The following is a 22,937-nucleotide window of genomic DNA, read 5'->3' as shown; positions in this document are numbered from 1 at the left end:
AGTAGCTTTTCTGGAATAGTGTCTTGTCTTATATGTTAATCACTGGTGAAAAGTAATACCACACTAGAGTTGTGCAGCTGTTTGGATTTGAAGTGGAAAAGGTCTTGGAGCTGGGATTGAGCTCAGGCTGTCCTTATCAGTGGCTACAGTCCCTACAGAACACAGAGAGAGAGAGACAGAAAACTCTTTCTTGCCACCCAGTGGTTACCTGGTTCAGATATAGCAGCCCCAAACAAAACTGCAAATTTGACATCTTCAGAAGAAATTTGGTTCAAAACACATTATCATTATTAGAGTGATTCATTTTCTGCTCAGGGTGGATAAAAATCATAAATGATCCACTCAGAAATCCAACTAAAGCTACTTAAGGCTTTATGTCATTGCTTCATTAACATCTTTTGAACATACAGCTAGTCGATGGCTGGTGTGGGTCTTCCGGGCTGTGTGGCCGTGTTCTGGAAGTTTTGTTTCCTAATGTTTCGCCAGCACCTGTGACCGGCATCTTCTGAGTGCAGGAGCACAGACAGGAGCAGTTCTCTCTGTGCCCAGGGTGATGTGACCCTTTTGTGGGTATTTATAGAGATCTGGGAGGGGGAAAGGGGGGGGATTGGGTGTGTGTGTGGGGGGGTTTGGGTTACTGAGTGGCTGCTTGTTTTGGTGTCAGAATCTGTGTGTAACTACTCCTGTCTGTGCTCCTGCACTCTGAAGATGCCGGTCACAGGTGCTGGCGAAACGTTAGGAAACAAAACTTCCAGAACACGGCCACACAGCCTGGAAGACCCACACCAGCCATCGTATGCCGGCCGTGAAAGCCTTCGACAATACATACAGCTAGTCCTTGACTTACAACTATTTGTTCAGCAACTGTTCAAAGTTACAGCAGCGCTGAACGAAGGACTTACGACCCATGTCCAAAGTTACAGCCATTGCAGCACTTTACGGTCATGTGATCAAATTTTGGGCACTTGGCAGCCTGCCTGCATTTATGACTGCGGGGGCGCTTCAACCCGCCCACCTGCCTATCTCTCCCCATTTACATCCTTTTCGCCCCCTGCCTCCCTGTGCTCCACTGCCCCTGCTGACCTTCACCATCTTCTTGCTCCCGCTACTAATGAGGTATACCCAGCCTGGCTGGGGCTGAGCTTCACGCTGTAGGGGGGCGGGGGAAAAAGCAGCCCCAGAGCCACAGTGCACCAAAAAGCCCCTTTGTGCTGCGCTCCTGGGCCAAACTGGGGCTGGGCTTCGCACTGCGAAAAAAAGTAAAAAGCAGCCCCTGACTACAGCGCAAAGGGGTTTTTTGGCACACCATAGCTCAAGGACTGCTTTTTACTTTTTTTTTTTTTGGCAGTATGAAGCCCTGCCCTAGCTTGGCCCCAGGCACAAAGGGGCTTTTTGGCGTGCCGTAGCTCTAGAGCTGCTTTTTGGGTTTTTTTTTTTCCTGCAGTGTGAAGCCCAGCCCCAGGCCTGTCCCAGCAGCCTTGTCAGCAGTGGGAGCAAGAAGATGGCAAAGGTCAGCTGAGGCGGCAGAGCACAGGGCGACAGGGTTCTCAGAGTACAGGGTGGCAAGGGTGACTGTGGCTGGGACTGGGCTGGGGTGGCTACGGCTTCCTGGGGTGTGACAAGCAGCCCCAGAGCCACGCGGTTCTGGGGCCTCTTGCCACCCTGCAAGGCAGGGTGCAGGGCAGCCAAAAGGGCAGAGGTGGCAGGGAGATAGCAGGTGGGGGAAGTTGAAGGCAGCCCCTTACTTTATTGAGGCTCGGGGCTGGGAGGGACCAAGCCTGGAATGGCTCGTATTGGGGTGGATACTCACTTAACGACCCACAATTCTTGGTTAACAACAGCTGCTGGGATTGCCATTATTAAGCGATGTGGTCCTGTGATGTCTCGCTTTACGACTGCATCACTTACTGATGGACATTCTGGTCCTGATTGTGGTCATAAGTCAAGGACTATCTGTAATCTATCCATAGAAGCAGACATCATTACTGACAGTGTTGATGTAGTTACTAATTTCTGGCTCCATTCTTCAAAGATCTCCTTTAATGTTTCCGATGTTATATTGTTTTGTGTCATTTTGTAAGTCCCTGTATTAACTGACATCAAGAACAGGTTTGTATTTTTTTTCCCTTCTGTTTAGAATCTTTAATGTCTAGTGTCGAGTTTCTGAAATCATAAAGTAACTTATCTTTGTTATGGCTTACAATAGCCAGGATAGCCAAAATAGGTCTGTTTCCCACGAGAAGCTATTCATTTTTTATAGTTAAGTCCAAAATCTTATAGTAAAAGTCAATATTCCAAATTTATCTGGAGCCTCAATCTGTTTATAACTTTCTTAGATCAAAATCTTATTTAGCTTTTTGCTGTCTATTTCAAACTCCTTAAGTTCTTAAGCTTATAATTAATTTTTCCTTTGTTCAGAATTGAAAATAAAACTCACCTGATGACTTTTCAAACCTGTTGTTTAGAAAGTCTCTAATAGCTTTAAAATGGTTAATAGGCAATTTCCAAAAGTGATTAGAAAGTGAGGTTTGTCAACTTAGTGTCCTTTAAAAGGCTCTGCCACAGTTGCAAGCAAGATGGCTAATCCCTTTTTTTATGGCGCTCATACCTATGGAAAACCACTGTCCTGCGGTCTCCTGACGAGGAGCAGCCGTCTGGCACGTAGGCGATCTGTCCTTTCCTTATCCAGAGGGGTTCGAAGGAGCCAGTCTGCTCACCAGTTCCATGGACTTTGCCGCAGTTATTGGCTCTGCTTTCACAGAGATGTCTTCAGTTCACCATACCTCCCCTGGAAGTCTGCTATGCTACTCGGCTTCTGAAGTCTCTGAGCAGCTTATATCCAGCAATAACAAAAAGTTAAAAACCATAATATAATATTATCACAATATAATAACAAATATCTACTAGTTGCAACACCCAAATGGAGGGTTTAATCCTTATTGTACTGAAATACTTGAGATATGTCTTCACAGCTCTTCAGGGCAGTCCACACATCTGGGGGCAAACTGTTCCACAGAAGGGGGGCCAGCACTGAAAGTTCAATTATGGGGTCTCATTAGATGGCATTTCCTCACTGGAGGGCCCCTTAATAAGCCTTCTGTTCCCGCTCTTACTAGACAGGCAAACTCAACCCAGAGAAGGCAGTCTTAAACATATCCAGGCCCTAAGTCATATAGCATAGAGAGTAAGGAAGATGACCTTGACAGAGATAGGCCAGATCCATCACTAAAACAACAAGGAGAAAATAAGCAGAATGTATGTGTAAATATGTGTATAACAAGGGGAGGAGGCATAGCACAATCAGACTCGCAAGATTCTGTTGTTGTAGCTGCTGTCAGTGAGACTAGTCTTAGCCTTCCTGTGGAGTTGATTGTCTTCTGGAGCTCAGGTCTACCTAATGGGGCTAATGTATAGGGCTTTAAAAACAATAACCAGCACTTTGAATTACACCTGCAAACTGACAACCAGTGCAACTCCTATAGTAGTAGTGTTACATAGGCCTACTTGGTCATCTTGCTGCAAGTCATCACAGCACTAGCTTACATATATTGGATCTGCTTTTTGCCTCAGAGCAACTGACATGTAATCTAATGGTGGGGATCAACATCAGTCTGATTTTATAGATATATCACCATCTGGTTGCCTAGAGACTCACACCCACCACCTGTGACAGATGGAATGGACCTCTTAAATTAGTCCACTCCAGTTGCCTTATGGATTCACTTGGTTGCTGACAGGTGCTTGTGGAGTTTCCCAATGATCTAGTGGGTAGTTTTGTGGGGCACCTGGTTGATCTCTAGAATTTAGAGAGAGCCAGGGGGCTTGATTGGGCACCAATCCTGTGGGTGAAGTGTCAAAGGAGATGCCTGGAATGATACTGACAAGGAGGAGTGATTACCAGATGTATACACAAGCCCATATTCAGGTATACATCATGGCAATAAGGTGGCAGGGTACCAATTCTTCTCCACATTTATTGTATCTATGGAGTGCAGAACAGCAGTTTTATTTAGAGTGACCCATTCCCTTTTGGATCCTGGGACACCAGAATATTGCGCTGCTGGCCTTTGTGAGCAGTTTGCTAATCACTTTGAGGACAGAATCACTCATATTCACTCTGAGTTGGACACTATCTGATAGTCTCATGAAATAACGGGGTAACATCATGCAAGATTATCTGGGATTTTTTCAATGAGGAAATCTGTAGGATGAGTTCAGCACCTACAAATTAGACTCTTGCCACTCTTATACGATTTGCAAACCAGAAAGGGCATGATGGCATGGGTACAGGAGCTGGTGAATGTACTGTTCGTGGGAGGTACATTGCTGCCTACCTTGAAGGAGACAGTGATGGTCCCACTCCTTAGAAAGCCATTTCTTGACTCTGCCATCTTAAATAATTATTAGTCAGCCTCCAATCTGCATTAGTTGCTAGTGGGTTTCCAGGCCCAATTTGATTATTTGTAAAGCCATATATGGCTTGGGCCCTTATTATGGAACTGTCTTTTCCAAGTGGAATTTGCCTGCTTTAAATGTTCTAGCAGAGAGAGAATGGTCTGGGTGCCCACCTAAAAGAGACTAGGCAGGTTGGAACCCATAGAATGCCATTCTCACTGTTGGCCCCTCTCTCTGGAGTAACATGCCCCCTGTGTGTCCCTACTCTTTTGTCCTTTAGGAAAAATGGTGAAGACAGTCCTCTTTGGGAAGGTATTCAGGTAGAAATTTTTTATCTAATGGTTTTTATTAATAGTATTTACTATTGTATTTACTGTGGTTTTTTAAATGGTGATTTATGGATATTTTTAGTTTCATAGACTATAAGCCACTTGGAGTTGCTAGAAGAGATGGCAAATAAATATATGTATTGAAATAAATAAATGAATCATGTTGAGAAAAGAAGAATAAGAACAAGCTTTAACTTCTCTAAGATAATCATGGGAACAGGAAAAACTTTATCAGCTAAACTTACCGATGTCATAGTTACAGTGGGACAAAAAAGTATTTAGTCAGCCAGCAATTGTGCAAGTTCTCCCACTTAAAAAGATGAGAGAGGCCTGTAATTTTCATCATAGGTATACCTCAACTATGAGAGACAAAATGGGGGAAAAAATCCAGAAAATCACATTGTCTGATTTTTAAAGAATTTATTTGCAAATCATGGTGGAAAATAAGTATTTGGTCAATATCAAAAGTTCATCTCAATACTTTGTTATATATCCTTTGTTGGCAATGACAGAGGTCAAACGTTTTCTGTACGTCTTCACAAGGTTTTCACACACTGTTGCTGGTATTTTGCCCCATTCCTCCATGCAGATCTCCTCTAGAGCAGTGATGTTTTGGGGCTGTCGCTGGGCAACACGAACTTTCAACTCCCTCCAAAGGTTTTCCATGGGGTTGAGATCTGGAGACTGGCTAGGCCACTCCAGGACCTTGAAATGCTTCTTACGAAACCACTCCTTTGTTGCCCGGGCGGTGTGTTTGGGATCATTGTCATGCTGAAAGACCCAGCCACGTTTCATCTTCAATGCCCTTGCTGATGGAAGGAGGTGTTCACTCAAAATCTCACGATACATGGCCCCATTCATTCTTTCCTTTACACGGATCAGTCGTCCTGGTCCCTTTGGAGAAAAACAGCCCCAAAGCATGATGTTTCCACCCCCATGCTTCACAGTAGGTATGGTGTTCTGTGGATGCAACTCAGCATTCTCTCTCCTCCAAACACGACGAATTGAGTTTAGACCAAAACGTTCTACTTTGGTTTCAGCTGACCATATGACATTCTCCCAATTCTCTTCTGGATCATCCAAATGCTCTCTAGGAAACTTCAGACGGGCCCGGACATGTACTGGCTTAAGCAGGGGGACACATCTGGCACTGCAGGATTTGAGTCCCTGGCAGCGTAGTGTGTTACTGATGGTAGCCTTTGTTACTTTGGTCCCAGCTCTCTGCAGGCCATTCACTAGGTCCCCCCATGTAGTTCTGGGATTTTTGCTCACCGTTCTTGTGATCATTTTGACCCCACGGGGTGAGATCTTGCGTGGAGCCCCAGATCGAGGGAGATTATCAGTGGTCTTATATGTCTTCCATTTTCTAATTATTGCTCCCACAGTTGATTTCTTCACACCAAGCTGCTTGCCTATTGCAGATTCAGTCTTCCCAGCCTGGTGCAGGTCTACAATTTTGTTTCTGGTGTCCTTCGACAGCTCTTTGGTCTTGGCCATAGTGGAGTTTGGAGTGTGACTGTTTGAGGTTGTGGACAGGTGTCTTTTATACTGATAACAGGGTCAAACAGGTGCCATTACTACAGGTAATGAGTGGAGGACAGAGGAGCCTCTTAAAGAAGTAGTTACAGGTCTGTGAGAGCCAGACATCTTGCTTGTTTGTAGGTGACCAAATACTTATTTTCCACCATGATTTGCAAATAAATTCTTTAAAAATCAGACAATGTGATTTTCTGAATTTTTTTTCTCATTTTGTCTCTCATAGTTGAGGTATACCAATGATGAAAATTACAGGCCTCTCTCATCTTTTTAAGTGGGAGAACTTGCACAATTGGTGGCTGACTAAATACTTTTTTGCCCCACTGTATTAGGCATCAGAATCCAACAGGAAAAAAAGGCAATCTAGGAGTACTTCTAAAATCTAGGTATGTCTTCTGATCCTAACAGGTGGAATGTATCATGGCGATCTGACTGAGAAGCTGAAACTCCTTTACAAACTACATTTGCCTCCAGGTGATCCATTTCTTTGAAACTTCTGTTGGTGGTAGTTAAGGATTACAATTTCTTAAGGCTGTTTGTAGGTTCTATCGAATTTATTAGGCTGATAGTACATATAAATGGTTACAGTATTCTATCCATAAGAATATATATAATGCTACTTATTTTATATAGTGTGGAGACTTAGTGTACATAGGTAGGAGAGGCTTTAACCTCTCCATCCCCCCTCAAATTAACGGAAAAAAAACTGATTGGCAGAAACTGACATTTTTTCTTTATGTGCTGTGTTGAGAGGTGGGAATAAGTGGGTTTAGCCATTCTTCTCATGATAATCTTAGTTAGGATTGGCCCATTACCATAAAAAGAGAAGACAGCGTTATTCTACTTATTTAACATATGACATGTAGCCCCGAGAGACAGCTTTTAATTATATATGTTTGCCTGTAAATTTTAATTGACTTAAGTGGTATGGATTAATTTATGTGGTTAATTAGTGAACATATTCATTAGAATATTCATATGGCATAGGACTTTCTCACATACAGTTTTAATTTTGTGTGAACTTTTTCATCCCTGCATTATTTTAGTAGCTTTGCAGAATAACCTTTAAATATTTGGGAAGTGCTTTGGGTTGTTGGGCTTGTTTCTAGTTAAGTGTCATATCTTTTCCTACAGAAAGGAAGATGGGGGTCAAACCACTTCCTACTGAAATGTAGATTTGCACTTACGATGCCTCTCTTTTGAGTGTGAGGACCTATTAAAATGGTGGAAGTATTCCAGAGGGCTCTAGTGCAGTACTAGTGTTGAAGCCCTGATCACCCTGTGAAATATAAAAGTAACCCAGGTAGTTGACATGAGCACTTCCTAGCATGCTCTTCTCTTCACAGAGTCCATTTATCTCCTGGGTATATGTCTTTGCTGAGGGAAGAAAGGTAGACTGAGAGATGATCAGAATTCAAGTAGAAGGAATGTTGTTTTAAATTCAGCTGAAAACAGGTAGTTCTCAGTTACTGACTGCTTTGTTTAATGACCATTTGAAGTTACAACAGTGTAAAAAAGAAGCTTTGTGACTAATACTTGCATTTATGACAGTCATAGCATCCTGTGGTCATGTAATTGCCATTTGGGCACTTAACAACCGGTGCAAATTTACAAGCATGCTTCCCAGCCTGCTCGCAACAAGCAGAGTTAATGGAGAATGTGGAAGTAAAATTGCAAGCCACGGTCACATGATTTTCCACTTAGTGACCATGTCACTTAGCAACAAAGTTGCACGTCCCAATTGTGGTAGCTAAGTGAGGATTGCCTGTATAAGTGAAAGCTATGGAGGTGAAAAAGCTTTTTATTTTTTCCCTTCACTTTTGCATATTCTAAGGGTTATCCAGTGGAGCTTTTATGAATGTTTCAGAGCCTTTTGTATTTCAGCTCAGTGAGAGATCTGATGAAACATTGGTTAAAATGTTGTGACATTTGCAAGACATTATGAGGAGAAAAATCACTTGTATGTGGCATCAGTTCCAGTAATTCAGTTTATGGTTTGTCCAGGTTAGAGCTTGTTTTTAGGGCCTAAGGATGTGAATGAGATGCTATGTACAATATGGCCAACCATCTGTTTGCCCAACCCTTATCTGTCATGGTTCATTAAATCTAAAGATGATGATCAAGTTTGTCTATAAATTCCTCCATGAAAGAAGAAGTTGTTCCAGGCTTTTTAAAGGAAATGATAATGGAACCACTTATTAGGGAAAAACAAACTTGGATCCAGGAGATCTGAACAATTTATATGCTTTTTTCTGGACAAGGTGCCTGACTGTGTCGTGGCTGAACTAATCCATGTTCTAACAATTCAGGGTTTATGCTTAGCTTTGACATAGCAATTGCCTTGTTTGTCCTGTGGGGTGATTTTTGCTGGAAGAGGGACCCTGTTGATTCTCCTTGTCCTTCCAGCAATTTTTGGCCAATATATTCTTCTAGAAGAGCAGTCTATATGAGATGTGGATGGTTTCCACTGATCCCACTTACACTTGGATGGCTATCTTCAGATGGCATATTAGGGGACTTATGTTTAACCTGGTGGCGTTTCTGCTATGGTTTCACAGAACCCTGCCATTCTGTGCTGATTAACACAAAGCCACTAAGTAAAATCATCAGGAGATTCAGACTGCAGAGCTCTCTTTTTCATCAAATTCAAGGGAGGCAATGGAAATGCTTAATCAGTACCTGGCCATGATAATGAATTGAATGAGGGCCAATAAACTGAAGTTTAGTCCAGGCAAGACAGAAATGCTCTTAGTACCTCTGTCTGGCAACTTCTGGAGAAGATTACACTTCCATTAATAGGATCAGATTTGTACTTTGGCTATCTTAATGGATTCATCTTTGTCATTAACATCTCAGATATTCTCTGTAACATAGATCATCTTTTACCATGTTAGGCTATTACACCAATTATGATTCTTTTGGATAGAGGTAGCCTGGCTTCTCTGATTTGTGCATTGGTAGTATCTCATTTATATTTTTATAATGTATTGTATGTTTGACTTCTCCTGAAGATAGTTTGGCTAGTTCAAAGTAAGGTGGCTAGCGCTCTGATTGGAATTTGGGGTTAAAAAGAAGAATATGCAAGGCTCATTTGGGTTCATTCTTGTAATGAGGAAGAGGTAAGGCACTTAGATTTTCCCAACTCCAGTTACAATTGCTCTAAAAACAGCACGGCACATAACATAGGTGAGAAAGATACACTAGTAAACTAAGTGGAGAAATAACCCCACCAGCTCATACCAACTGAGCAGAATGTGGGGGTGGCAATTTTTCTAAGATGTTGGGGACTTCTTGGTGGAAGGTAAGAGCTGTAGAAAAGTGACTCGAAGCCACCTTCAGCATGCTGGGGTTTAGCATCAGCAGATGCAACAATAGATTTATGCTTGCAGAACTTGCCACAACTGTAACAGAAACCCCCAAAGCAAATGTATCCCCTGTGGGAAGTGAGGTGAGAGACAGAGATTTCAGTTATGACTATCAACAGCTATTCAACTGAAAGGCCGTAGGGCAAAGAGTCAGTTGAAATATGGGAAAGACCAGAAGAAGCGATGGGTTTAAGCTGCCATGGATGTAAGAGGGAAACTGCATCTTCATGCTGACAGAGGGCAATCAACTGTTCAGTGTGGCTACATTCCAGTTTGCAGTAAAGATTCTTAGCGAGTTATGCCATGTCATGTCTCTGAAATACTTCAGCCAATCTGAGCTTAGCAGCCAAGTTGACATGTAAAGCCTGACATCACCCACCAATAGCAGTGTACCTCTGTACCACTTCTGCAGTATCCTAAAACTTCACCCCCTGGAGAACTGTCAGTCAATTAAGGGTTACTTCGTTTTTATTTATTTATGCAGTTAGAAATTGCCTTAGAAGAAATTTAACAGGCTACTACCTGAACAAATAAAAGCAGGCTTCCCATTCTGAAAAGGAGGCTTTTGTTCCTCCAAATTTCCTGTTTCTCCTACAACCCACTTATCTCTCCAGTGCTGTTTCAGAGGCTCCCAAATCCTCCAGAACAGATTTGGAGGGTGGACAGAACAGTTGTAGAAGAAAAGGGGAATGTATTAAAAATGCTTCCTCCCTTTTTGTTTGTGGAAGTTTCTGCTGGATCAGAGAGCCTTCTCTGAGTGGAAGGATTCCATTGGATACAGGTCATCAACTCAAGTCCAGTAATCAGAGAAAGGTATTTAGAGCTATCATGAGTAATTCCTAAGGAAACAAAGTTTACATTCGATAACATTTTTTCTCTTTGTATAGCTCTCAGTCCAGAGGAAGCAGAGTCTGCTCTGGAGGCTGCAAGTTACTTCACAGAAGATAACACTACTGAAGGTAAAAATGAGTGGTTTTATCCATTTGGGAAAGTGGGCATGCAAATACATTGTCGCAAAGCAGAATTGTTTTCTTACTTCCTCTTCTATCAGAATATTATCCCCCAACAGCTCTAGTCTCTGTCATGGATTATGGGGGATAGGTTATTTGTATGTGAAACATAGGTCAGACTAATTATCACTTTTTTCCAGCCCAAGGTTCTTGCTCAAATCTTTTATAACTTGTTCCTTTCTCGGTTTCTCTCTCTTGTTCTATATTTTGACTCACACTCATTCCTCCTGAATTTCTCCCTGTCCTCAAAGCCTTTATTCTTTCTTTCTTTCTCTCTTCCCTTTGCTCTCTAGTATCTCCTTTTGTCTCAGAACTGGATCTCTTCCTGCATTGTGATTCTCAAGGTTAGTCTGAACAGCTGGGCAAATATGGGCTGCTATTGATGTGCTAAAGTGACCTGCTTAATATAAAATGAAACTCTTTTAGAATTTCTCCAAGCCACAGCTATTATAGCAAAGCAGCCAGCCATAGTATTTCATTTCCTTAGTCATATTATTCCCCTGTTTCAAACCCACTGCACAGGAACAACTTTGAAAATTAATCTGATAATAGTGTATAACTAGCAGCAGGGGGAAGCTGCAAATCATTGGCCAATACTCCAAAGCTAAACAAAAGCTTTTAGAAATGTTTTCAATATAAAAAGTCATGTACTTGTGTTCTTTCACAAAGCCTACCCCACGCATCTTTTTTGATGTTGAGTCCATCTCATTGCAAGTCCACTGCTGAGGCAGGCTGAAGCAAATCCAAGGTATTTGAACAGGAAAGTACCCTTTCCCAGCTATCATAGTAGAAGACCCCTGGGGAGTCTTCTACTATGGAGGAGGTGCATGGAGGAGGTGTTTTGTGGTCAGCAATCTGCTGAGCTCCAGTTGGCCTGGTAGATCTGCTATGTGACCACCCCCTTCCATCCATCCACTGGGCTCTGCACCTCCATGGCCATTTGTGTAGTAACTGTCAGAGAATCCAACTGTTGCATAACTATTTTGGGGAGGGGGTTCTTGGGCTTAGAGGTTGGAATATTGATCTCACCCAGACCAAATGCAGGATACCAGGAGATTGAAATTCCCATTAGTAAGCAAAAATATCCAACCCCAACAAGAAGCAGGAACAAGTGAAATTTGCAAAGAAAGTCAGTTTAATGTCTAATGTCCAAGTCATCGCAATCTTGGCTGGGACGTCATGAATCAACTGTGGCTTCACTTGAAAGAAAAGTAAAATCTCAAGTTTGAAAATACAGAAATTCCTGTTTAATCAACTGAAGTGAGCTCTTTTTTGCTTGATTACAGGATGTCAGTTTTATGATTATTCTGGCTCTGTTACTTCCAACTTCTTTCCATAAGTGGTTGGAGATTTTAAAATAACTGGCTTTTGAAACACATACATACCCCAATGAAAATCACTTTTAGTTTGTTCCATACATTTGCATTCACTTTAGACAACCTCAAGTGCTTACTGTCTCGGACCCAGTTTGTTGTAGATAGGAGCTCTTTGGGGATGAAAGCAAGGCATGACTACCTGCATTTTCCACCATAAAATTTGAAAAGATTCAGTTGTGGAGACTTCAGATTCTTTTATGCTGACCTAGAGTAATTCCATGGAAGGGGACCATCTCCTGCCCCCTCCATGGATGTCCTTTTATTTCCTTTTATCAGGGGGCAAAGTTTCCATCTCAGGTTAAAGCACTGAGATTTTTTTTTCTAGAAGAAAATGCTTTTATTTTAAATTAGCTTTTGTGATTTACTCCATTTTTTCCTGCTGGTCATTATACATTGTGATGTTGCAGTCTTTTTTGTTTTTTTCTTGCCATATCAAACATGTAACTGATGTAGTTTCTTCTTCTAGAAGACCTTGTTAATATTTTCTTAATATGAACACTACTTATATTTTCTGGATTATCCGGTACCACCTTTTATTTTCAAAAAGGAAGAGTCAGATTCACTGGGCAGGCTTTCTGGAGATAACCATACCACATACCATGTTTTGCTCCTTGTTTCTGGAGTCTGATAATCAAATGACTCTCTTTGAAGATTGTTTTTATCGTGTTTAGGTGTGCTTTTTGAAAAAGGATTTGCCTGATCCCATTTAAAGCATGTAATTAAAAAGAGGGCATCAGTTTGTGGCCACATTAAATTTCATATTCATTGAACTTTCTGATTCTCTTTATTTGTATTTTGCCTATTAGAGAATCTCTGTTATCACATCATTTGTAATTTTATTTGAAGTCTGTCCTGTCAGTGCATTGCTGTTGTTTTCTGAATTTTAAAATATCTGGTTACTACTTATTTTACTTAATTTACATTTTTGCTTACCCCCATATCTTCCCATCCCCCAGTGTACCAGGATGAAAAGTATTCAAATACAGGGCTGTCTTCTCCAGCTTAGCGTGCTTCAGATGCACTGGGACTATAGAAGAATTCTCATGCATGGGATTTCAAGGAACTAAGGCCCAATATACCTGGAGGGTATTAGGGTGGGGAAACCTGATGTTTCTGTAACAAAAGCATCTGCAAGTGAGAATCCATTGGCTTTTCTTCTATTGTTTTCTTTTCACAGTGCATTTGAAAAAATGGAAAGATAAAGACAATAATGGACAGTAATTTTAATTAGCCCATTTGACCTACTTTTGTTCAGCAATGCTGCCCACCTTTTTTTTAAATTCTAAGTTTAGAGAGCTTCGCTGACAAATATTTGGTTAAATTAATTTCCTTGTGTGGTTTTAAAAAAGCAGAATCAGCTTTTAAAGGGTTAAAAACTATTTCCAGGGCAAAGGAAATTGAATTAGAGACCTCACCTATTTTTAGTGTGTTGTACAACTTTTTTTCTGTAAAAGTCTTCCCTTAACTTTGATCCAGGAGCTTCATTACATCTACTTCAGTGTACATGCAGTATTAGGGTCAACATTCATTTGCTCTGTTTCATGCCCTACTTGTAATAAAAATATCCATTATTTTTATTGTGTTTGATTTTGTAGAAACAGATGTTCACGGAGATAAATCAGCAAGAGAAGGGGAGTCCAAAGATCAAGGTAATGAAGTTTTCTTATTGTTGGTAGTTTCCTTAAAGAAGATGTTCTGCTCTAAAAGAAATTCCCAGGTAATGCTGACATTATCAGAATTCATGAATGTGCATTAATTATATTGGATTAATCTTCCTTGCAGAGAAGGGCACAAGTCCTCATGATTACAGATACCACCTGCGAATGTGGGCCAAGGAGAAGGATGCCAGAAAAGAAACGATCAAAGATCTCCCTAAAATGAGTCAGGTAGAAACTTACTGGAGAATCTATAGGTTTAAAAAGGTGTCTTTGAAATAGAGAGTTTCAAAATGTTAAACCAAGCTAGAAAGCTTGAAAGCTTTTATTATTGTTAACTGTTTTTATTGGTTTGAGATGTTGTTATTCCCTTTAAGGAAAATTGTCATGTTATCAGGACCAAGGAAGAAAAAATGAAGTGATTTGCCCTTTGCCATATTTGAATAATTTAGCACTATGTAAAATATTACTCTTGGATAATTTGTTGTAGAACACTCTATCCCTGTAGTATAGGTGGGAGTCTAAAGCCAGAATTTCTTCTTTTTCTTTTGGCTTTCTCCCTCCCCAGACAATGGACTGAAAAAGCATAGCCTTACAAGAGATTTGAACTCCACATTTGCATTCCTTATAATTATGGAATGACCAAGACAATCAAAAAGTAACATCTTTATTTAGAGATAATTCTAACTCTTACATTAGCATCACCAAACAAGGATATGAGAGGTAATTTGAATAGACCCCAGCTATTAGGATTGCGGTAACACACACAAAAAAATGAATTAACTGCTTGGGTTTTTTTAGCATTACAAATAAAACAGATTCAAAACAATAAAGTAGACTTCATACATGATTACATAAGATAAGTAGGTACACAATTTGTGATTATGGAAAATAGTTTTAAACTCACCCCAATCTAAAAATGGATTAGTGGTCACTAATGTACTCTGGTATACATGCATACTTATCCTCATTTTAATTATCTAAACCAGATGACTTTCTAACAAAGTGAAAATATTGTCATTTCCACAGGAGTGAAAATTTATTTTATCATTGCTTGGTGAATTTGACCAACACATTCACTCCCAGTCATATTGTATCAGGGCATATAAATAAGTTATGGCTTTTATATTAACAGAAGTTTTTATTCTGAATGATTAATATGTAACATTTAATTGTCTATAGTGTTACAGCGTGAATATCTCAAATGGGAATTTACTATGCTATTGTTGGTCTGTAAACTTGAGAGGATTAAGAGAGCATCTGTTAGAATTGGACTTGTTACTTTTGCATTATTAGTTTGAAAAAAAATCACCTTATTAATTGCTATCATATGTCCTTTTCTTTTTAAGGAACAATTTATAGAATTGTGCAAGACCCTATATAACATGTTCAGTGAAGATTCTTTGGAGCAAGAACTGTACCATGCCATTGCCACTGTTGCAAGCCTTCTCCTACGAATTGGGGAGGTTGGCAAAAAGTTCTGTCATCAGCCTGTTAAAAAGGACCCTGTAAGTAAAGAGTCTCCAGCTTCTGATCAGAGTCAGAGTTCAATCATGGAGCAATATTCTCAGGCTACTCCAGAAGGCAAAGCTTCTGGGGACATTCAGGCTGAGAAAAATCAACAGGAAAATCAGATTTTTGTAGACGGAGGAGGTGAAGGTCCAGGATCTCCCATACAGCTCTTTTCAGATGACGAAACTAAAGATGATATGTCTATGTCTTCATATTCTATGGTTAGCACAGGCTCCTTACAGTGTGAAGATATTGCAGATGATACGGTTCTGGTTGGTTGTGAGGCAGGCAGCTCAGCTGCACGATGTGGCAGCACCATTGATACAGACTGGTCCATCTCCTTTGAACACATTTTAGCCTCTATCCTTACAGAGTCAGTCCTAGTAAACTACTTTGAGAAGAAAACCGATGTAACGCAGAAGATCAAGGAACAAAGGAAAATTGAAAGGCAATTCAGTTCATCCAGTGATTATGAACTCTCCTCAGTATCAGGCTGAACGTGGGGAATAAGCAAAGCTTGGGCAAGAGGCAGAAGATCTAGGAACCTGATGGATGGGTGGATGTTTGTTTTGGTTTTTTACCAACATCAATAACTATGCATTAATTAAAGAAACTTCAGCTGAATAAGGAGTTTATCATAGTGCTCTTTGATATATACACCTCCCTGGAGGACACCTTGCTTGCTGAAATAATATTACATTCTTAAAAGCATGAAAGCACAGAACCCAATAGCCTCTGTGGCTTAAAATTATTAGAGTAAATTATGCATGTGTGCCTCTGCCTGTCTTTTTTAATGCAGCTTAATTTTAGTCACACTATGCTATACCTCCCTTTGCTCTGGGTTTCTTGGTAATTATTTAGAAGTGCAGCCTTGCTTTATATCTTTTCGCTGCTTCCCTGTGTCCTAACACAATGTGTCATAATGCTGTAGAGATCTCTAGCCTGCCTAAGTAAGCTCTGCTAGGAACTGATAATGCAGTGGAACTTGTTAAATGTAAAGATGTTGTATTCTCTTACTCTTGGCATCCTGCAACTCAAAATGCACCAGTGTCTTGGGACAGCTGGTTTCTATCCCAAGTGATTCACTCATGTTAATTAGTACAGTATGTAACTTTCAAAACTCGAAAGACAGATGTTTACTAATATCTTTTAGCCCTATTTTAACTCTTCAGTGCCATGTTCATTTTAATTTTCCTGAAAGAAAGGAGTGTAATAGCCATGGAGAATGAAGCAGAGCGAATAGAATACCTGTTCTGTTTCAGGGTAACAGCAGACACGGTTGCTAAAGAGCAGAAGCAGATAACAGCAGACAGGTTGTAAAGCAAAGACTTAGCAAAGCACATTTGCCTAAAAAGTACCGTTTGCAGTCTGGGTAGCAAAAGAGTAGTCTAGTTACATTGCAAAAAGTCGCAAAGCTAAATCAGGTAGTCAGCCAATTCAGAAGTCAGGAACATAAGTCACAAGCTAGGAATTCCAAATGGTTGTTTCCAGCAGAGACCAAACCAAAGCAGCTACATAAATCTTTCTGCCAGCAGCTGTCTGCAATCACTCAGGCCTTGCTCTTTGCCTTGCGAGGAGTCTCATTGATTGACCTGCTTTGCTTGCAGCTGCATGTGTCTGGATCTGGGGTTTGGGGCCGTGCCTCATCATCCAACTGCTCCAGCTGATCAGGAGATGCCTGTGGCTGATCAGCTTCAGATGTATCATGGCTTAATGATTCCTGAGGCTGACATTCCACAGGCTCAGCTGGAACAACATTGTCAGAGTCATGCTCTGAATCATGGCTTATAATACCACAGTCCTGAGGTCACAGGATGCAAAAGACTTAACTGTTTGTCTTTAGATCATTTTATTGTTTCTTCATAATTTGAGATAGTACATAGCCTGAGCTCGTAACCTACAAGCCAGTTATCTTTGAGTATTTGTATAATTGGAAAGTCTGCTTAAGTCATGTTTTTCTGTGTGATCTGAAGTAGGTCTAAATAATTTTTTTGTTTGTAAATACATTCATGGGAAATGTAAATGTAAATGCATAACTTACTGGCTGTGTGGTAGCCCAAATGTTGTACATCATTTGAATTGCAGTACAAGAATAAGATTCCAACTGTGTATGTAATGTATGTTAACAGGTGAAGTTTAGATCACCTTGTGTTCTGGTAGCATAGTATAAGTATTCAGATACAAGATCTGTCCTCTACAAAATCACTTGTGGACTGGAAGAAAATTGGAACTCCATTTTGGATTGATAGCTTCCCTATGGGAAGGCATTCACTCTCAAGAAGCACTATTTGTTTATATTTGTATACATACTCTGTACACAAATTGCATGAGTTAAATTGAAATTGTATAAATGCTAGTGTATGGTAATTGCTGGACCAGTCATTAGTGCAGTCACATTGGCTGTTCAGAAGGAGGAAAATCTAAAGATCTTGAGCGTATGTATACATGGAATACACCACTTGGTGCAATACCCAGTGTTAGTCTGATTTTGTGGCATATTTTGTATATTTAAATCTCAAACTTCATATTCATGCATCTGAAAGCAGACAATGACATTAGCTTTTACTAATGCTTCAATAATTTATTATCTTTTTAAATATATATATATGTAATTTTACATTGTTTTTGTCTGATCAATCATGTATATATTCAATAAATGAACAGAATCAGTCATAGATTTGTTTTCATTTTAGTTTATCATCAGATTATCTATTTAAGATACCTGTAATTCTGTTCCACATTTCTTTTTTCAAATGCACTGCAAGAGCTTCGTAGACAGTACTTAAAATAAGCAGATTTGAAATAACGATTTAATTAGGCTAAAGCTCAGCTCAGCTCTTTATTTTTAATGCCTCGGGTCAGCTTTGAGACTTGCAAAAGAAGTGCCTTTCAGAGTGGGAAGAGGCCCATTATCTCTTTCTCACTCATTGGTACAGGCATATACAGTTATCATCTAACTGAGAAAAGGAGACATTCTCGAGGCAGAGAATGTGCCTTTCAGATAGAGGGTCTTAATATTAACACTGCGTATGACAAAAACCAAGAAAAGACAGGTAGGGAAAGACCTTGAAAAATGGTAAACATTATGAAGAGAACATTATGTTTGCCCATTGCAAAGCAAGAAGAACCTAGTAATTCTGAATGTAAGATCTTCATTTAAATTGAACAATTAACTATAGTTTTAAGACTTAATCTTAACCAATACTGTTAATTTATAGAATTCTACTTAATGAAGAGAGGACTAGACAATTTGGTATGAAGGTGATGTCACAGCAATTATCTGCAGCATTCACTCTTATGAAATTTAGGCTATCACTGTTCATGTAACGTGTAATTGCCATACTTCCCTCTCTGGCAAACAAATATGTTGCTTTTTCACTAAAGATTTAATACTGTAATTTATGGGGAAATGTGATACTTCAGCCCCATATACAGCACATTGCAGTAATCCAAGTCAGAGGTGACTAAAGCATGAGTGACTGTGGGCAGGGTCTGCCGGTCCAGAAAAGGGCTCAATTGGTGGACAAGATGGATCTGTGCAAAATCCCTCCTGGCTATGGCTGCTGCTTGCTCTTGAGAGCAGGAGGTTCTCTAAATTGTTCAGTTCTATCTGGGGAAATGCAATCTCATCAAAAACTAAAGACAGCAAGTCTCCAGATACAGCTGATCCATAAACCCAAGTTACTCAGTCTTGCTGGGGTTGAGTCTAAGCCTCTTCCTTCCCATCCACATCTTAAGTCCCAGGCAGTAGAGTGGCATTTTGACAGCATCACCTGGACAACCAGGAGCTGAGAGATACAACTGGTATTATCGGCATATTGATGATACTGACCATGCTGCTGGATAACTTCCTCCAGAAATCTCATGAAGAGGGGAAAGTATTGAGCCCTGAGGAAACCTGCAAACCATAAACTTAAGGCTTGGTTCCCCATGTCCCCCAACACCTCCTGGAACTGGCCCTGGAGAAAGGAGAACCACTGTAAAACAGTAGTCCCACTCCCTAACCCTGAAATCAGTCCAGAAGGATACAGTTTATTGATGATAATAGATAGCTGCCATGAGGCCAAGGAGGGCTAGTTGCCTCATCCTACCCTGATCCCATCAGAAATAATCCAGAAGCACAATTGGTGCTGTCTCAGTGCTATATCTTGGCCTGAAACCCAATTGAAAAGGGTCCAGATAATCCATTTCCTCCAGCATTCTCTAGAGCTTCAGCCCAACCACTTTCTCCAGAAAGGGAAGGTTATAGATGAGTTGGTTGTCTAGTATTGTTGGGTCCAGTGATGGCTTCTTGAGGAGGGGGTACACTACCATCTCTTTCAAGGCAGGAGGAACCAGCCGTGACTCAAGGATGAAATCACCATTGCTTCAACCCAATTAAATGTAATACATTTAAATCTTATTAATTAATTAAACCATATATTGTCTTCTAGGTGGCCTTGACCTAGAGGCTGCACTAACAGTTCTAAGAATGCTGTCCACTTCCTCCCTCAAGGCTCAAACTCAAACTCTTTCCATATAACAGGGCAAGGTCACCTCAATAGGACCTGCCCAGGCAAAGTGGAGCTCAAAGTGAATCTGAGTGATTTTATCCATCAGGAGCCTAGCATAATCCTCACAGAAGGATGTTAACCAGGTCCTTCCTTTTCACAGAAAGTTCAGGTCAGACTAAACAGGGCTGTTGGGCCCCATTTGGCAGATGAAATAAGTGTAGAAAATAATTACACTCTTACTGCCATGATAGTCTTTAACACAGGCTCATACACGTGTCCACACAGGCTCACTCTAGGCATTTCTTCTGCTCAGTAACTAAGGGGGCCCCAGGGATCAACAGACAGGGAGAGGCCACTCATGAGCAATCTGATCCAGGCCACCTGGTTGTTCCAAGTGGTGACTTAGGCCTCAGTCAAACTGTTCACTAAAACCTCAGGAAATTCCTCAAACACTCTTCTGAAAACCAACAAAATCCATCAGGTGTCTTGGACAGACCAATCAAATAGTTCCTACTTCCCTGTTGGCAAACTCTAAGCCAACCAGAGAGTGATCTGACCATGAGAGAGAAGCGATATTAGGCTCACGGACAATTGGTTTTATATATGGTAACTGCAGCGAGGCGATTATATACACAAAGATGGAAGAATACAGAAATACCCATAATGGAGGAATGGATTGTGAAGATGGCAGAGCTTACAGAAATGACTTGTTTGACTTAATATTCCTCAGATCATGTTGCAATTTCCCCAGGGTAAAAACAGATCCAGCATGTGACCACCAGAGTGGGTTAGAGTCAGGTTCATGGTCATCGTGGTAGCCACAAGCTCCCAAACAGCATCAGAGTTCACAGCGAGCTATGGCAGGTTGAAGTCTCACAGTGACGTAAGCTTAGACACTCCACTGGCAGCCTGGGCACGAGCAGCTCAAGTAAAGAAGCTGCTGCGCAGGAGGGAAGTTGCACTTCCACAAGAGACCTGGGGTATAGGAGGAACAGCTAGAAACCAACCCAGCTCAGATGAAAAGCCTTTCCATAGGATCATTCTAAACAGTAAACTGCCACTGATAGTACACATGTCATATACATTGGGAAACTTACTTCTAAACCTACTCATACTCCTGCCCAGCTCCAGGTTTTGGGAAGACCTTGGACAACATACCTTTACTGCTCATTGTTTCAGTGAGTTTGCTTGCTTGTCAGCACTGATGTCACCTGCTGCTCTTCTTCCTCTTCCCTGCTGTTTGTTAGTGGGCAGAAAGCCAAGCAGCAAATAAACAGCAGCATCTATTGCTTTTCACCACCGTTTGGGCCAGATCAAAGAGAGAACAAGCAGACTGCAGTAATGGAGGCGATGAGGCACCTCAGTGGAGCCCTTACAGGGATGCAGGCCCTCAATCATACTCCTCTTTCATGGCCTCCCAGAAGCTGGCAAAACCAGGAGAGTTGGCTCTGGAGTCACAGCCATCAATATTAGTCTTAATGATTCAATATCACTTTTATTTATTTTAGTATTAGTATCTCTAGAGTTCACTTGGACTGAAGGAATAGATAAACTGCATAATTAAATATAAAAAATAACTTACCAGCTTCTGAACCAACCCTTTCTGAAAGCAGATGCTATATAAATACCAAAAGCCTTATGACTTCAGGGAGTGATGTGGGAGTCATTCTGTCCACTCGGTAGCACATTAATAAGATGCAAAGGTGATCTTCATGGGAATTACCTCTTTCAAGATCCCTATTTTTTAGAATGTTTATAGCTGGTATTTTAAAGACTGTAATACCAAACTGAAGAAACAGACTGAAAAGATCAAACTGACACACAGTATAGCATGCTACAGAACAAAAAGTGGCAGTCCAGAATAATTGCTCTTTAGTCCTAATCATTATTCTACCTCATGTGGCTAATTATCTTTTTCTTACATATTTTTTGGGCAGTTCTGCTTGATATTACTTGTATGAGCCCTTGATAGCTACTCATCTTCAATAACCCAGATACCAACTCAATGCTATATCTGTTTAAGCAACATCACCCATATCATCTCTTCATTTATTCATTCTTCCAGTGTAACACCTACAGTGATTTACCAACAATTCCCTCTTTCATTATCTATTTGAGAATGACAGCTCAGCTGAGGACACTGCTGCACACCTGGAAAAAAAACATTAAAGAGAGGCTCCAGAATGAAATCACCAGACTTGAATTTATCAATAGGTTAGACTCTACTCAAGTCTTAAGTGAAATCAGGAAATTATCAGCTCCTATAGATTGTAAATTACCAAACTTATTTTGTTTAAACTTTTGAATGGAAGATGGCTCTTACCAGCTTTAATGCCATACAATAGCCTCCTGTCTGTGAAAGCCAGAATAAAAAAATAAAGACTCCCCTGAGCTGATTTGACTTCCAGCAGCTACATTTCATCTAATTTTCCTGGGAAAATACAACGGTAATTTGCCCCTGCACCACTTCTCTTCTTTTTTCAACTTCCCATTCTAGCCTCCTGATGGAAATCTATGTACCAATCAGCGTTTTAAGATATCTCAAGAGCCTTTTTGTTCATACTTCACAAGATTAACAGAGCTGGGCTGCTGCTACTTTGGAAGATTTCCCCTGGTATCTAGCTCCCTTTAGGACCTTCACAGCCATCTCCTGCTGTGACTCATTTTTGCATGCAAGTGATTGGAATAAGGTTGCTGAGTGACTCTGGTCTCATCCCAAATCCTCATTCCAACAGTGTGAACAGCATTATTTCATAGTTATACATTATATCTGAGATAATAATCTTAGGACCACACGATCTCTTACCTGGCTGCCCAAGCCGTTCTCTCTCAATAGCGGCATCTACCGATTTGCAGCACGGTACAAGTAAAAGAGCAACAGACAGTCTTGCAGAGGTATCGCAAGCTCTTCTTGACGTGTTTTTTACCCTTCCCAATACGGGCACATCTTTCAATTCGTCCTTCGGGGAGTAATCACATTCCACAATTTATTACATTCTTCACTACAGAAATGTTTGCCGGACGGTTGTTAAACATCTCGACGCTGACAGTCACCATTTTTTCCAAACGAATAGATCCGAGTTTGAGAAAGCTCCACGTTTACTGAGGACGCGCGCGGGAAGGACCCTGCTCTCTCGCTGACGCTGAAAAGCAGAAACCGACACACTAGCGGTTGCATTTGATCGCTGCTTTGAAGACCCCCGTTGCTCTCAGCCAATGGGCTCGTGCACGTCAAAACAGTCCCTCTGCGCGTTTAACCAATACGA

The 22,937-nt window shown here is 40.8% G+C and overlaps 1 protein-coding gene and 1 long non-coding RNA gene across 3 annotated transcripts in view; one reads left to right on the top strand and one right to left on the bottom strand.

Moving 5' to 3' along the window:
• TBC1D9B (TBC1 domain family member 9B) overlaps window positions 1-17,844 on the top strand; it is a 52,707-nt gene extending 34,863 nt beyond the window's left edge. Inside the window, exons 17-22 of one of the 2 annotated variants that reach the window (XM_088133840.1) lie at window positions 6,669-6,734; window positions 10,513-10,584; window positions 10,929-10,979; window positions 13,607-13,660; window positions 13,794-13,897; window positions 15,016-17,844. In XM_088133840.1, the coding sequence (XP_087989966.1) occupies window positions 6,669-6,734; window positions 10,513-10,584; window positions 10,929-10,979; window positions 13,607-13,660; window positions 13,794-13,897; window positions 15,016-15,675 (1,007 nt within the window). In that variant the 3' untranslated portion in view covers window positions 15,676-17,844. The remainder of the gene's footprint in view (window positions 1-6,668; window positions 6,735-10,512; window positions 10,585-10,928; window positions 10,980-13,606; window positions 13,661-13,793; window positions 13,898-15,015) is intronic. The other variant, XM_088133841.1, reaches the window with a different exon arrangement.
• On the bottom strand, window positions 1-22,852 carry LOC148216663 (uncharacterized). Its single transcript, XR_015794784.1, has 3 exons — window positions 22,478-22,852; window positions 2,609-2,832; window positions 1-152 (listed from the first exon to the last, which is right to left on the bottom strand). It is a non-coding gene; the product is annotated as an uncharacterized LOC148216663 (long non-coding RNA).
• Window positions 22,853-22,937: the final 85 nt, after the last annotated feature.

The sequence above is a fragment of the Python bivittatus genome, unplaced genomic scaffold (assembly GCF_059951505.1).
Source record: "Python bivittatus isolate LINGU-HERP-01145 unplaced genomic scaffold, Pbiv_v1 ctg000080_np1212, whole genome shotgun sequence".
Lineage (NCBI taxonomy): Eukaryota > Metazoa > Chordata > Lepidosauria > Squamata > Pythonidae > Python > Python bivittatus.
Note: the sequence above shows the minus strand (reverse complement) of the source record. Positions and strands in the feature narration are given on the sequence as shown.